The 16,527-nt window shown below is 45.0% G+C and overlaps 1 protein-coding gene across 1 annotated transcript in view; it reads right to left on the reverse strand.

Moving 5' to 3' along the window:
- LOC138666740 (polycystin-1-like) overlaps positions 1–16,527 on the reverse strand; it is a 279,344-nt gene that overhangs the window by 13,213 nt on the left and 249,604 nt on the right. The window contains exons 41-43 of the mRNA XM_069754924.1: positions 5,717–5,871; positions 5,530–5,636; positions 5,292–5,415 (exon numbers count right to left, since the gene is read on the reverse strand). Of these exons, the coding sequence (XP_069611025.1) occupies positions 5,292–5,415; positions 5,530–5,636; positions 5,717–5,871 (386 nt within the window). The remainder of the gene's footprint in view (positions 1–5,291; positions 5,416–5,529; positions 5,637–5,716; positions 5,872–16,527) is intronic.

Genomic DNA, 16,527 nt, shown 5'->3' on the forward strand with positions numbered 1-16,527 from the left:
TGAGGTGCGGGAATGCTATGCCTTGATCAACCTATTCGGACAGTACGAGTTCACTGTGATGTAGTTAGGCATAAAGAATGCACATGCCACTTTCTAGCAGATGGTCAACATGCTGTTCAAGGGACTACCTGGGAGGATTACCTAGAGCATCTAATGTAGGTTCTCCTGTGATCCTGCAGTAGATTGTACAAATGACTGAGACTATCTTCCAGGCACTGAAGACTGGCCTTTCCTGCTTCCCGGTACTACAAGCAACTGACTTATACGGCCGTTTCTAGTACCAGTGACTTTGTCCTTGGTGAATATGCAAATCACTCACTTGTCCAACTCATGCAAATATTAATTGGAGGAGAAGAAATAGAATAAAAATCTTGTCCTTTATTAGTGCATCATAAAAACAAGCTGACTCGTTTCAGGCAATACTGCCCTTAGTCATAGACTGAAGCGCGCCAGCTTGTTTTTATGATGCACTAATAAAGGACAAGATTTTTATTCTATTTCATCTCCTCCATTCAATATTTGCATGAGCTGAACAAGTGAGTGATTTGCATTTTCACCTGGGAGTCGGCCGGCATGAACTTGGTGGTGATCCGTGCTTTGCACATGTCTATTGAGAATTGGATTCTAATACGTCTGGTTGGGTGAGCTGATGAAATCCTAGTATTTGCAAGTTTGTCCTTGGTGCTGTGCTCAGCCAGGTCGACTCTGTGGGCCACCCAGTTTTGTATCTGAGCTGGAAGCTTCTGCCAAGGGAGGTGGCCTACCCCACGATGGAGAAGGAATGTCTGGCAGTGATGTGGGCCCTGCAGCATCTGCAGCCCTCCTTGCACTGGCACCATTTCACCATGGAGACGGACCACAAACCCCTTTGCTGGTTACACATTGTATGTGGAACGAATGAGAGGGTGCTGTGCTAAGGCCTTGTGCTTCAGCAGTATCACTATGCTGTTTAACACAAGAAGGGCCATGACCACGGTAATGCGGACGGATTATCCAGGAGAGGGGGGATGCAGACAGACGTGTTACAGTGTTTTTTTTTTCATTTACTGACATCTACTGGCCATTGTTACTATATGTTTTCATGTTCTAAAGCTGTAATTCCCACAATGCCTCTTTCTGTAACTCCTCCTATCTTGTTTCCTCAGATCCTTTCTTGTGGTCAATGCCATCTTGCAGCATATGCATCAGGACTGAAGAGAGGTTTCTCCTGATATCTCTACCCTCCACACTCCATGTACTACCTCATCTTCATCCCTTTATCTTCCCTGACATCTTACCTCATCTCATCAAGGTACTGTGAACAAAATTAGCTTGAATTCACCGCTGCATCATCATTCCCGGCTAACAACTTGCAGCTGGTCAAGCATAGGAAGAAAAGGGTAGCAAGTAACATTATCTGCCATTGCTTGTACAGAGATCCGTGCTCACATCCCTCAGACACATCTTACATAGTGCATCGAAGGCAGAGTAGTGCCCTTGGGACTATTATATATGCAATTTAACCTTTGGCTGCTCTTTAATCTCGATCCACAAATCCATATGGCCGTGTTCTTTGTTTAAATTCACATGCTACTGGGGCTGGTTTCTGGCCCAAAATAACCCCATTAACGGACCTGGTTTATATGTAACAAGGAACTGGTGGCAGTCCTACTGGGCTGGTATGGCTCTGTTTCACTGGTGCTAGTGAAAGGGGTCTCTCAGCCTGTCACGGTTGTGAGTGAGTTTTGTGCCATGCCAGCAGTTGTGTGGGCCACCCTCTCTCACTCCCTGTGCTCATGTGGGCAGGGGGTGTCTGTGTAAAACTGTGCCAAGCTGACATTACGGATCCCCAGGGGGTGCGTAATGTCACATTGGTATATCGTTGACACCCACTTTTGATCACGCCAGCACTCGGAGTACATGTACAGCGGTTTCCTGAGCCAATGCAGTGATCTGCATGGCCATGCCTGCTTTTAATGCAGGGTCTCCTGAGGGCCCGTAGATCACGTGCATCTAATATTAACCATCGACCTTGTCCCTTGTGCACATGGCTTTATCCCGTATCTCTGAATCTTTTGATAATATTATATACTGTAATGGTAACATATTCAAAGTTTTTGCAATGTTGAGGAACATTTTTCTAAAATTGTTAGACATCTTTTAGATACAGTTGTTCACAGATTAATGAATCTCTGACTAACTTTGCTTCTCTAACATGCTCTTTTTAAACACAGTCATGTTACTTTTTTTGCAGCCTTTTGTTAACTCTGTCCCAACTTTTTTTTAGATGTTTTGCTGCCATCAATTTCTAAATTACCATAGTTAATTTTTTTAAATGAAATGGAAAAATGAAATGGAAAAATGTCTAACTTTCACCTTCTGATCTGTATTTTATGTGCTGTTATGACTAAAATATGGTTATAAGAGATTTCAAAATCATTGCATTCTTCTTTTCTTTACATTTTACACATCATCCCAACTTTGCTGGAATTGTGGTTGTAATTATTTAGAGGTTAAGTCTGGGGTTTGTACTTATTAAGTGGTTGGTCTGGCGTAATTTTATTTTGGGGTAAGGTCTGGAGTCTAACTTTAATTAATGGTCTAGATCGAGTTTGAGATCTCAATTTACAGTGCCTTCCGAAAGTATTCTTTCCACAGATTCTTGATTGGACTGAGGTGTAGACTTTGACTTGGCCATTCTAACACCTGGATACATTTATTTGTGAACCATTCCATTGTAGATTTTGCTTTATGTTAGGGATCATTGTCTTGTTGGAAGACAAATCTCCGTCCCAGTCTCAGGTCTTTTGCAAACTCAAACAGGTTTTCTTCAAGAATGGTCCTGTATTTGGCTCCATCCATCCTCCCATCAATTTTAACCATCTTCCCTGTCCCTGCTGAAGAAAAGAAGGCCCAAACCCTGATGCTGCCACCACCATGTTTGACAGTGGGGATGGTGTGTTCAGGGTGATGAGCTGTGTTGCCTTTACTCCAAACATATCGTTTGGCATTGTTGCCAAAAAGTTTGATTTTGGTTTCATCTGACCAGAACACCTTCTTCCACATATTTCGTGTGTCCCCCAGGTGGCTTGTTGCAAACTTTAAATGACACTTTTTATTGATATCTTTGAGAAATGGCTTTCTTCTTGCCACTCTTTCATAAAGGCCAGATTTGTGCAGTGTACGACTGATTGTGGTCCTATGGACAGACTGTCCCACCTCAGCTGTAGATCTCTGCAGTTCATCCAGTGTGATCATGGGCCTCTTGGCTGCATCTCTGATCAGTCTTCTCCTTGTTTGAGATGAAAGTTTAGAGGGACAGCCGGGTCTTGGTAGATTTGCAGTGGTATGATACTCCTTCCATTTCAATATGATCGCTTGCACAATGCTCCTTGGGATGTTTAAAGTTTTGGAAATCATTTTGTATCAAAATCCGGCTTTAAAGTTCTCCACAACAGTATCACGGACCTGCCTGTTGTGTTCCTTGGTCTTCATGATGCTCTCTGTGCTTCAAACAGAACCCTGAGACTATCACAGAGCAGGTACATTTATATGGAGGTATAAACCCAAAAAGAATAGGAGCAAAATGAACCTATCAAATAACTTTCCAAAGTAAGACCCAAGTGGACAACTAAACATGAATAAAAAAGAACCACTTGAAAAAATAATAAATAATAAATCCAAAAACCATAATGTACAGATATCAATATTTTATTAAAGACACCAATACAGACTAACACAAAAACATGATAAAAAACATATAAACGATCTATATAGATTTATGAAACTTGGTATATGTTTCCCCTTGTATGGAAGTAGGAACTATTACATATAGTGTTTTCTTGATTGGTTCAGATTATGAGTGGTGCTCTGCTCCCTCTGGTTTTTAAATTGTCATTTATATGTTTTTTATCATGTTTTTGTGTTAGTCTGTATTGGTGTCTTTAATAAAATATTGATTTCTGTACATTATGGTTTTTGGATTTATTATTTATTATTTTTTCAAGTGGTTCTTTTTTATTCACATTTGTATGGAGGGGCTACATGTGGTGTGTCTTAAGGAGGGACTAATAGGTAAGAGCACCATTGCATCCATGAGATGGATAGTAGTGTGGCACTATATTGGTACATGGCATAAACTTTAATCCTGCTTTTTTTTGGAGCTGTATATTGCTACTTAATCATGCCAGTTCATTAGAGCACCCTTTACTATAGCACTAGCACTTTATACATTTAATGGTGTAATTTATGCTGTATCCACCTCTGCATATATATATTTTCCCACACTTTTTGTTATTTGATCTCTCTCTGTAAAAATGGTTTTGTCATTATACAATTTTGTCTATTTTTGTGCCTTCTTTGTTAATTTAATAAAGTTATACAACTTTTAAGTACGGTATATATTTTTTTCTTGGACTATTCACTCCAGGTGGTTTTTGGTTTTGTATATTGAATAGGAGTGTCCACATGGGTACTACCCAAGTCCCAGAAACTCAGGCAAGGGACTTTATTTAGAATGTTATAAGTGATGCATTCTGCTCTGATCTTTCTGTTTAGTATCACGGACCTGCCTGTTGTGTTCCTTGGTCAGAACCCTGAGACTATCACAGAGCAGGTGCATTTATACGGAGACTTGATTACACACAGGTGGAATATATTTATCATTATTAGGCATTTAGGACAACATTGGATCATTTAGAGATCCACAATGAACTTCTGGAGTGAGTTTGCTGCACTAAAAGTAAAGGGGCTGAATAATATTGCACGCCCCACTTTTCAGTTTTTGAATTTCCACAAATATTTAAAATAACCAAGAAATTTCGTTCAACTTCACAACTGAGTTCCACTTGTTGTTGATTCTTCACCAAAAATTTACATTTGGTATCTTTATGTTTGAAGTATATGTGGGAAAAGGTTGAAAAGTTACAGGGGGCCGAATACTTTCCCAAGGCACTGTATTTAAGGATATGGCCTGAGTTCTGAGTTGATAGTGCGTGGTACCATTTGTCTTTGCTTTTTCACCCTTGTATCCTAGATTATTCCTGAATTAGTTGCTGGGAGCAGAAAATCACAGCACAGATAGGACAGTCGACAGAGCCTAAAGAGGAGAAGAGCAATCCAGCACAGATTGCACTGCAGAGAGAAAGCCTGGTGAGATTGGGTTTGTCCAGCTTCAACTATGTGCAGCAGCGTCTATATATGTGTCAGCCACCATAGGAGACTAAAGGTAGTAGAAGCAGTGGCTACCGGTGCCAAGTAAGTGTTGGAGGAGTGCAGCAGCTGGAAAATTGTGGAAATACTATCTAACTTACCTTAAAGAATCATGTTGGACATTTGGCCCTACAGTAAAATTGATGTACAATTCTGTATTTTCACGGTTGGTAAGAGGATATTTGGTTGGAAAAAACTTTACCGACTGTGAGGTGGGAAATAAAACTGAAAGATATCATAAAGAGTAATGAGAATTAATACTAAACATAACATTAGAGATAAATTGATATTTCTATTGAAAAATATAAGCAGTGGTAATATTCTGGCAAAATAACTTACCAGAATTATACTGGCATAGACGTGGAGAGCCCAACAAGGTCATTCGAGGATCATTGTAAAGATGAGCAGGTAATGCATTTTCTAGCCAATACCAAATATCAGAAACTCTGCAAATGTAATCCATACTGTTCTATAATTTCCAATTCTTATAATATCCTTCTGAATAGTATATCATAAGTATGCCTACCTTTTTATTGTGGTAAAGCTGATCCCAGCATTGGTGGTCTTGTTAATAGATCTTTTTATAGCTGAGTGGAGTAGTCGGATATTGTTATCATGAAAGGTACTTTGATAATTCATCATTAGCACCAGAATTAAGAATATCATGTAACCTGTACAATTCTGAACATGAAAAAAAAAACTTTATTAACAACAGATTCTAGACAAAAATCAGGATGTGCACAAAATTACAGATGAGTGGATCGATTTTGAGATGAATTTCAATTTGTGAGAATCGCACAAAAAATGCTAGATGCTATTTCATATGCAAATTGTCATGCCACCTATTGGAAGTAGCAATCCTACAAGTCAATATTGACCCTTTAACGAGTCTTGCAATATGGCTTAGAATAAAAGCCAAATCAGAATCTCAATTTACAGGCATGGTGTTTCTGGGTATTGCCCCTCTTCAGTACAAAATATGAGATCTGATTTGGCTAGGTGACAGGCTAAGGATTGAACCTAAGGGGTATTATACACACTGCTGAAGATTGCAGCAGCCAGAGAAGGAGCTCATGATTTAAGGCACTGCCGCACACTTCCTACTAATTCCTTGCAGGTATCACATTACATTGTCTAGCTCAGCCAATCAGGTGAATAATCATAGCCACTATAAGAGCTGGACAAGCAGTGCTATTTTAGGCAATGTGCACACGTTCGGGAATTTTCGCATTTTTTCGCTATAAAAACGAGATAAAACCGAGAAAAAAACGCAAATGTTAAGCATCCTATTTATTAGAATGCAATCCGCATATTTTGTGCACCTGCTTCGTTTTTTCTGCGGTGGAATCGCATTCTGGAAAAAAACGCGGCATGTTCATTCTTTTTGCGGAATCGCGGGGATTCCGCACACATAGGAATGCATTGATCCGCTTTCTTTCCGCATGGGGCTATGCCCACCATGCGAGAAGTAAGCGGATCATGTGCGGTTGGTACCCAGGGTCGAAGAGAGGAGACTTTCCTTCAGGCCCTGGGAACCATATAATTGTTAGAAAAAAAATAAATCAACTAATAAATCATGATATTCTCACCTTCCGGCGTCCCTTGCAGTGTTCTTGCTCCTTGCGATGCTTCCGTTCCCAATAATGCATTGCGAGAATGACCTGTGATGACGTGCAGTCTTGCGCGACCGCTACATCCTCTGGGGTCATTGCCGCTAGGCATTATTGGGACTGGAGTATCGAGAGGAGTGGGAAGACTGCCGGGGATGCCAGAAGGTGAGAATATCATGATTTTTTATTTTTTTTACAATTTTTAACATTAGATCTTTTTACCATTGATGTTGCATAGGCAGCATCAATAGCAAAAAGTTGGTCACACTTGTCAAATACTATATTTGTCAAGTGTGACCAACCTGTCAATCAGTTTTCCAAGCAATGCTACAGATCGCTTGGAAAACGCTGGCATTCTGCAAGCTAATTATGCTTGCAAAACGCTAGTGTTTAGCGGGAAAACGCATGCCAATTCCGCATACGTTTTTCCCACGGCAGGGAGTTCCGGAATTGCCGCGGAAATTTCCGCAGCAACTCTGAACATGTGCACATAGCCTTAGGATTTTACAGCATAGGAATAGGAGGTCAGAGCGCACAGTGCATTACACACAGGGATAGAAAAAGGCCTAAATCTGAATGTAGTGTACTTTGGCACTGATGAAACACATTGAAAATGGGAGTGATAGTCTCAGTATATGGCCGGGATCACACATACGCGAGATACGGCTGAGTCTCGCAGGTGAAAACCCAGCTCTGGCGCCTGCACTCCAAAGCGGAGCGTGCAGCTCCATGTATTGCTGTGCAGCTGCATGCTCCGCTCCGGAGTGCCGGCGCCAAAGCTGGGTTTTCACCTGCGAGACTCGGCCGTATCTCGCGTATGTGTGATCCTGGCCTATGAATAATAATCCAAATATACAAATGATAGGGAGGTAATGGACCTGTAATGTCATTATGACTGTAAACTGATAAATCTGTGATATGCTGTAGTAGCAGCACATTAAGCCTGTTTTCACCTTCATGACTATGACCAAATTTTACAGTTCTGACAAGTGTCACTTTATGAGGTAATAACTCTGGAATACTTCAACGGATCCCAGTGGTATTGCTTTCCTCTCGGGGAGAGTGATGCTACATTTGGAGGCAAAGAAGGATTACTGCATCCAGGTATCACAAACATGCAACACTTTTCACACTCCAGGCCACCAGGGGGAGCTCTTGCTCCTATTTATTAGGTCACTCCCCACACTTAGGTAAAACTGTCACCTGTAGGGAAAGTTAGTCAGTTGCTGGATGAGCTCCGCTCAGTTAGTTGGTCCCTGACAGGGATGGGATCCTGTCAGAGAGCAAAGGAGAAGGACACAGAGCTGTGCATGCCCTCAGAGCTGCAGCTCCTAGAAAGAGACATCGAAGGCAGAACTGTATTGCAGCGAGCATGCAAGTGGATCGCCCCCACGTAAGGGCAATGGGGTACTCGGTACCGGGTCCTTCGGTCCCTTCTGCGGGGATGTCACGATGGCCCAACCCAGACCGTGGCCCTATGAGGGGCGCCCAATAACAGGCAGAGTTCATATAAGATGGTAATGTTCGTGACGCCACCTGTGGTATTCGGTCAGGGTGACCGACGTTGCTTAGGGGTCCACTGGGGTGATGTTATGGCAGCTAGATGGTATACCTTCCCACAGGTGAAGTGTTTCCCCAGGGCTTCCCAGGAGTGTAGATGTTGATGGTGGATGGTGCAAGGCGCAGTGAATAACGAGGACACAGTGGGTGCAGTCTCTTTACCTTTACTGAAGGCTTCAGCATCCACAGTCCAGGGTACCAGGTTACAGGGTAGGCAGAGTCCGGCCGGTCTGATGGCAATTCCAGAGCGCCCTGATTCAGGTGGAAATCAGTAGCCTTCCCTTTGCGCACAGTAACGTAGTAGGTCCCTACTTGCATTAGCTCGAATAGGGTCCTCACTCTTGTTACTCCTCTCACTGTCCCCTAGATGGATAGGACAAAACCCGTATGACGGTGGTATGGAGGCTATTTTATAGGGACCCTAGTGTCGCCCCTCCTCCGCGTTGCCACCTTGTCTGCTTAGGTGTTTAGGTTGGACAGCCAACTTGGAACTGACTGCCCTGCCGGTCTCTGAAGTAAAGCGTAGAGTCTATTACTCCCTCGGTGCTCCGGCTACCGGTTCTGCGCTTCAGATGGAGGCAGCCTGCTTCTAGCTGATCTCCCACTGATGTTTTACTCCTGTTGCTACGACTTCGTTTCTCACTCACTACAACACACTTCCCTTCTTGTCCTTTCCTAGGATGCTGCTGCATGGGTTGCAGGCACAGCTCCGTGTCCTTCCTCCTCCTCAGACCGTAGTCTGGATCTGACTAGAGATCACCCTAATCAGCTCGGCCTGGAGACCTTTCTCGCTAGTCTCCAGCCAGGAACTCTTCTCTCCTCCAACTCCTCCTGACTCTGACTAACTTCCTAACCAACCCACCAGTTTTACCCTAATGTGAGGAGTGGCCTAGTAGATAGAACCTTAGCTCCCCCTGGTGGACTGGAGTGTGAAATGTGTGTGTGGCCGTGATACCTGGCAGGGTTTAACTCCTATGGTGCCATCAGACGTAACATCACTCCCCCTGGTGGGAGAGCAACATCACTGCAACGACCAGGACTCTGGGGCGCTGCACAAGGAAGTCATAGCAAAGGAGTGAATATCAGAAGGGGACCAGCCCTACACAGGCTGCCTCCTTCTGAGGCGCAGAAGCCCGGTAGCTGGAATACCGAGGGAGTAACGACCTTTATGCCTAGCTCCAGAGACCGGCAGGACAGCTAATTTCACGTTACCTGTCCGCCCTACACCCAGGAGGCACGGTGGCACCCCTTAGAGGCTGGGGCATGATAGAGTCTCTATAAACCGCCTCAAGCCACCAGTCATATGGGTTTGTCCTATCCTATCTGGGGGACAGAGAGAGAGACATAACATCTATAACAGTTGAGAGGACCTTATGAGCAGCTTAGCAGTAAGGGACTACAACACTGCAGCGCAAAGGAAGGCTACTGAATTCCACCTGGACAAGGGGACTCTGGACTTGCCTCCAAACCGGCCGGACTCTGCCTGCCCTGTAATCTGGTAACCTGGACTGTGGATGCTGAAGTCTTCAGTAAAGGTAAAGAGACTGCAACCTTGTGTCCTCGTTCTTCACTGTGCCTCTCACCATCCATCATCTACACACCGGGAAGCCCTGGGGACATACTTCACCTGTGGGAAGGTATACCATCTAATTGCCATATCATCAACCCAGCAGAACCCTTAAAGCAGCGTCGGTCACCCTGTGTTAGGGCTAGCGGAACGCACCAAATAATAAGATAGGTAGAATAAGGTGCGTTCGCAGCCCAGGGTCCACCGTGCAGAGATGGAACCTGCTGCCAAGTAATGACGGACTATATGGCGGTACAATGTGAATACACACGGGTTAACTTCACCCTGTGTGAAGGAAGCGAACCCTGTTAAGTCACAGGGCCGCGGTACCACACACAAGAGCACAAGCAAGGAGTCTCCGAGCTCAGTCCTAAGACTTGGGATCTGAGTCTGTGTAGACTACTTGTGGTCGACACCGCAACTGGGGTGTCAGCGTAACCAAAATAATAACAAAAGAATGCACGAGAGTGCGTGCGGTGCCGCACTGGCGGACGCCACTAACCACCCAGGCTTGGGTCAGGAAAGCGCTGTGAAATTGCACGGCGCCGCACTGGCGGACACAGCAACTAGACGCTGTATTAGTGTGTAACGTGCTGTTGGGTAAGTCGGGCGCTAGATAGCAATCATACATCTTCCGCGAACAGTCATCCAATAGGGAGGGTTATTTAAAGAGCGAAGTTCAACTCACAACACACACACGTTTACAAATGTACACTAGCGCATGGCCGTGCGGTCATGCGAAGCTTATATAGCTGCAGCACGTTCAGGATCTTCCAATAAAGGACCAATGGGAAGCTGCCACAGAAGTTTAGCACCTTCAAGACCTTCCTGGAGGACCAATGGGAACCGCTGCAGCATCTGAGCATGTGACCCTCGATCTCCCAACGGGAGATCTCACCCTGGGCATGCTCGGAAGGGAAAAAGCAGGACTTAGTCCCAAAAGCGTCTGCTCGCCGCTGCCCAGCACTGGCTTCAATGGCAGAAGCTGGAAAGGCAGCAGTAACCCTATGCACAGAGTGAGACTGAACAAGACACTGGGACCGACGTCTCCGCTGAGCAGACTCCACTGCGGCTGGAGAAGAATGGGAGACCGTAGCAGAGATGGTTCGAGATTCCCCCTGTGCAGAGGCGGGAACTCGACACCTAACACCCTGACCGAATACCACAGGTGGCATCACGAACACAAACTTTATCCCTTTTAAGACCTTTCCCTTTTACATGAGCGCCTTGGGCCACGGACCGGGTCGCAGCCACCGTGACATCCCCCTGTGAACCGCAGGACCCGGTACCGAGTACCCCTAGCCCACTGGGGCAACTCACATGAAGGAACCTATTCACACAAGAATGCACAGAATCAGGATGCTATCCATTACCATATCACCCCTAAAAAAACGACGGAGGAAGAGGGGGGCACAGGAGGACAATATCATTATCATTTGAGGGGGATAAGGTAATAGACTCTTCAAATTTCCCTATGGAGGACTTTGATGTAATTAATATGTCTGCTAGTACTATTTCTTTGACACAAACTGATGCTTTTGAAACGTGGTTTAAATGTAAGTGCCGTGCCTGTGTGGGACGCGGAATCCACCTCTAGTCCATGTAGTAGCTAGTCCATGGACTAGTGATGGATTCCGCGTCCCACACAGGCACGGCACTTATGTCCTAATATTTTAAGGTATATCGCTTCATTTGGGGCTATACTGCCCACATACAGGCAGCGCTCACACACAAGTGTGATCTCATTCCACAATCAGCAATTCTGTGGGTCCACTCGCTCCCTCACATTTATCAACTGTGACTGATGAAGGTCCAGATGTAGGACCGAAATGTTTCTGTTATTTTGTGGACACCATTAAACACCTGTATTACGTTAAGTTGAGTGCCGAGTTTTTGCTATAGAGTTTCTTTACCGACTGACTGTGTGGAGGATACATCTGTCTCTAAACAAAAATCATGTCTTCCTACTTTTGTGACTATAATGACATCATACATTTACTTCTCAGACTCCTATTAATATTGCATCAGGATCCAATTCTTTCAAGGATCCTTACACAAGGCTATAGGTGTGTGTAGTGCCGACACCCGTACCTCCGCGGGGGTCCCATCGGGATCCCCGCTCTGGGTCCGCTCCCTGCTGCCCGGCCTCGGTTGCTGGCTCTCCTCTTGCTGCTGCTTCCTGGCGCGCGGCCAGAAGGTCTCCGAGTATGACTCTTAGGGTGCATGCGCTCCCGGTCTCTTAAAGAGAATGCACGCATTTTTCAAATATGCTCCGAACCAATGATATAATAGTGAGAACTTTTTCTGGTATCTCTGCCATAGAGGAGGCGCCGAAGCAACAAGTGCTTTCTATTGCTAGCTGCCGCTTCCCTATACTGTCGTGCAGGCATTCTGTCTGTGTATCCTGCTAACATTTTTGTCTTCTCAGATTGTCTGCTGCTCGTTTCCCAGCTATCCAGGATGATACCTGTGATGCTTGTGCCAGTCCCGTCTCGCTCAACTGCTCATCATTGCGGCATTCAGGATGACATCTGTACCGCCAGTGCCAGCTCCATCTTACTCAGCGTCTTGCCGTCGGTTAACTCTCCGCTACCTGCTATCTTGGCCAGTCCACCTGCCCTGTTGGACCAGCTGCCTCGTGTCCGGGGTCAAACTGGAGGTAGCACCTGTGTCCCTCGGACATTCCAATCTGACCCTGCTCGAGGGGTCTATTACGGGTGTCTGGGGCTCACATAGTCACACCCCCTTCATAGCCCCCCGGGCCATGGTCCAGTGGTTCCACTAAAACAACAATAAAAGAATGTACACTGCAACATCTGTGCCTCCACTTCCATTTGTTACAGATTGCTCCGGCCATGGAACGCGCTAGATCCCAATCACCTCCAGCAGCCGAATTATGCCAGGAGGTTACCCGCCTGAGAGACCAGCAGGAAAAGATTACAACCTATCTGCGCAACCTGTCTACATGCTGGACTCGGTGATATCTTCAGCCTCTTCTGTCTCTGCTCAGGCTGTGAGTACCTCTACTGCAGGATTCCAGATTCCCTGTAAGGCAGGTAAAGGACTTCGTCTGGCAGCTCCCACTCAGTATAATGGCGATCCCGCTCTTTGTTGGGGGTTCATTAATCAGTGCATACTGCACTTTGAACTCTTGGGACATATATTTGCTTCTGATCGGGCTAAGGTGGGCTTCATTATGCCGCACCTTGCGGGAGAGGCCCTCGCCTGGCTGAATCTGTTGTGGGAGAGACGGGATCACCTGTTTACTAACCTGCAGTTTTTCCTTGAGGCGTTCCGCAGGACTTTTGACAAGCCTGGCCATGCTTCTTTGACAGCTTCCTCTTTCCTCCGTCTCCTCAGGAGAGACTCACGGTGGCTCAGTATCCTGTTCGGTTCCGTACCCTCCCTCTGAGTTATCCTGGAATAACGAGGCCTTGGTGGCTACCTTCTGGGTAAGTCTGTCTAGGAGAATATAAGATGAGTTGGCGGGTCAGGATACTCCTGTGACTCTGGCAACCCGGATTGACCTTTGGTTTCAAGAACGTTCCAAGGAATCTAGGTGAGAGGGGAGGTCATATCACGTGGCTCCCAGTTTCAAAAAATGCTTGCTTTTTCATCTTCAGCTTCGCTTCCGGAGGCTATGCAAGTGGACCAAGTTAACTTGACTAAACAGCACCAGGTGGAGCATCGATTAGAGGGGAAGTGTTTCTACTGTGGTAGTTCAGAACATCTGATCTGCTTCTGTCCTGTGAAGTCATGAAACTCCAGAGCCTAGGGTCAGTAGGAGAGGCTTCCTTGGGTGAGGATCATCACTCTCCTTCGCTGCAGACGACTGTGTCATTATCCTTCAGTACGGTCAGTTTTTCAGAGTATGGCGACCTGGATTCTGGGTCCGCGGGAAACTTCATTCAGCAAGCGGTGGTGGATCATTACCGGATTCCAGTCCAGCATCTTCCGAATCCTTTGCAGGTGACCTCCGTGGATGGCAAACCCTTGACCGAGCCCGTTCAGTTCCAGACTGAGCCAGTGGAACTTCGGATAGGTCTAATGCATTCAGAGAGAATCTGTTTATATGTTTTGCCAGGTTTGTCTCACCCCTTGCTCTTAGGGTTACCGTGGTTTCAAGCACATGAGCAAGTCTTAATCTGGAAGACTGGAGAAGTTTTGCGCTGGGGAGATTCCTGCTCTGACAGTTATATCGTTTCCATCTGTCCTGCTTGCCCTCCAGTAGAGCCAACTGCTCTGTCACGTTTACTATCCTCTTACTGGGCCTCCGCAGATGTCTTTGTGGAAAAAAGAAGCAGAGAGGCTGCCTCCACACAGGTTGTATGACTGTCCTATTGATCTGCTTCCAGAAACAGCTCGAGGGCGAATCTATCCTCTTTCTCATGCAGAGACCAGGCCATGTTGGAGTACATCCAGAAGAACTTAGCTATAGGTTTTATCCGGAAGTCATCTTCACTGGCAGGTGCAAGATTCTTTTTAAGAAGAAGGATGGATCTCTACAGCCCTGTATCAACTACAGAGGATTAAACCTGATCACGGTAAAAAAAATAGGTACCCGTTACCACTTATTTCTGAGCTGTTGATGATCTCAGGGGAGCCAAGATCTTCACCAAATTAGATCTCAGAGGTGCCTACAACCTGATCCGTATACATCAGGGAGACGAATGGAAAACAGCCTTCAACACTCGAGATAGACACTATGAATACCTGGTCATGCCATTTTGCCTCAGTAATGCATCCGTGGTCTTCCAAGAGTTCGTAAATAATATTTTTAGAGATCTTCTCTATTCATGTGTAGTTGTCTACTTGGATAACATCTTGATATACTCCGCAGATTTAGCCACTCATCGGAGGCATGTTCGCCAGGTCTAACAAAGGCTCAGGGAGAACAGATTGTACGCCAAGTTTGAGAAATGCGTCTTTGAGCAATCCTCTATGCCTATTGTCTCGTCACAGGTCTAAAGATGGATCCAAAAAAGTTTTCAGCAATCCTCAAATGGCCTCGCCCGTTCAGGCTTAAAGCGATACAACGGTTCCTGGGGTTCGCAAACTATTGCCGGCAATTCGTTCCACACTTCTCAACTCATGTGGCACCCATCTCGGCTCTCACTTGGGTATGCGTTAACCCCAAGGATTGGACTCCAAAGGCGGAGGAGGCCTTTACGTCATTGAAGAGAGCCTTCTCTTCTGTGTCTGTGCTCCATCGATCGGTTACTGATAAACAGTTTTTCTCGAGGTAGATGCTTCCTCCATAGGCGCTGGAGCTGTTCTACAGATTCCTCCATAGGCGCTGGAAAGAAACTTATGTGTTTCACATCACGGAAGAAAGCAACCTTTGTGATACATATCTCCCTTTCACATATAGCACCAGTAACCCTGTCATAGTATCTAGATTTGAAGTGAGCACATAGAATTCCTAGATGCATCACTGAATCTTATAATATACAGCCGAAAAATAAAAAATCTAATTTTTCCACAAAAATGTTCTTTTATCCCCAATTTTTTTTCATGAGGGTAACAGGAGAAATTGTACCATGCAATTTATTTTACAACTAGCTGAAGAGCCCGGCATTGCAAGGGCATAGTAAATATCTGTGGTTAGTTATAGCACCTCACTTCTCTTATTTTTCCATCACGCCTCTCATTTTCCCCCTCACATCTCTCATTTTCTCGCGTACACCTCTCATTTTCCCCCTCACTCCTCTTATTTTCCCCCTTACTCCTCTCATTCCCCCCTAACACTTGTCATTTCGACCTCACATCTGTAATTTTCCGATCAATCCACTATTTTCCCTCACTCCTCTCATTTTGCACTCACACCTTTTCATTTTCACCTCACACCCCTCATTTTCACCTCACACCTCTCATTTTCCCCTCAGTATATACATGTTTGTCATCTCCCTTATATATAGTATACACCTGTATGTCATCTCCTGTATATTGTATATACCTGTATGTCATCTTCCCTGTAAATAGTATATACCTGCTGTATGTCATCTCCTCCTCTATATACCTATGTGCCATCTCCTCTTTTATATAGTATATACCTGTGTGTCATCTCCTCTGTATATAGTATGTACCTGTATGTCATATCCCTGTATATAGTATATACCAGTGTGTCATCTCCTCCTGTATATAGTATATACCTGTGTGTCATCTCCCCTGTATATAGTATATATGTGTGTGTGTCATCTCCTCCTGTATATAGTATATACCTGTATGTCATCTCCTCCTGTATATAGTATATACGTGTGTCATCTCCCCTGTATATAGTATATACCTGTGTGTCATCTCCCCTGTATATAGTATATACCTGTGTGTCATCTCCTCCTGTATATAGTATATACCTGTGTGTCATCTCCTGTATATAGTATATATCTGTGTGTCATCTCCTCCTGTATTAGACCGCGTTCACACATTATTTGGTCAGTATTTTTACCTCAGTATTTGTAAGCTAAATTGTCAGCCTGATAAATCCCCAGCCAACAGGAAGCCCTCCCCCCTGGCAGTATATATTAGCTCACACATACACATAATAGACAGGTCATGTGACTGACAGCTGCCGTATTTCCTAAATGGTACAATTGTTGCTCT

Source organism: Ranitomeya imitator, chromosome 2 (genome assembly GCF_032444005.1).
Source record: "Ranitomeya imitator isolate aRanImi1 chromosome 2, aRanImi1.pri, whole genome shotgun sequence".
Taxonomy (NCBI): Eukaryota; Metazoa; Chordata; class Amphibia; order Anura; family Dendrobatidae; genus Ranitomeya; species Ranitomeya imitator.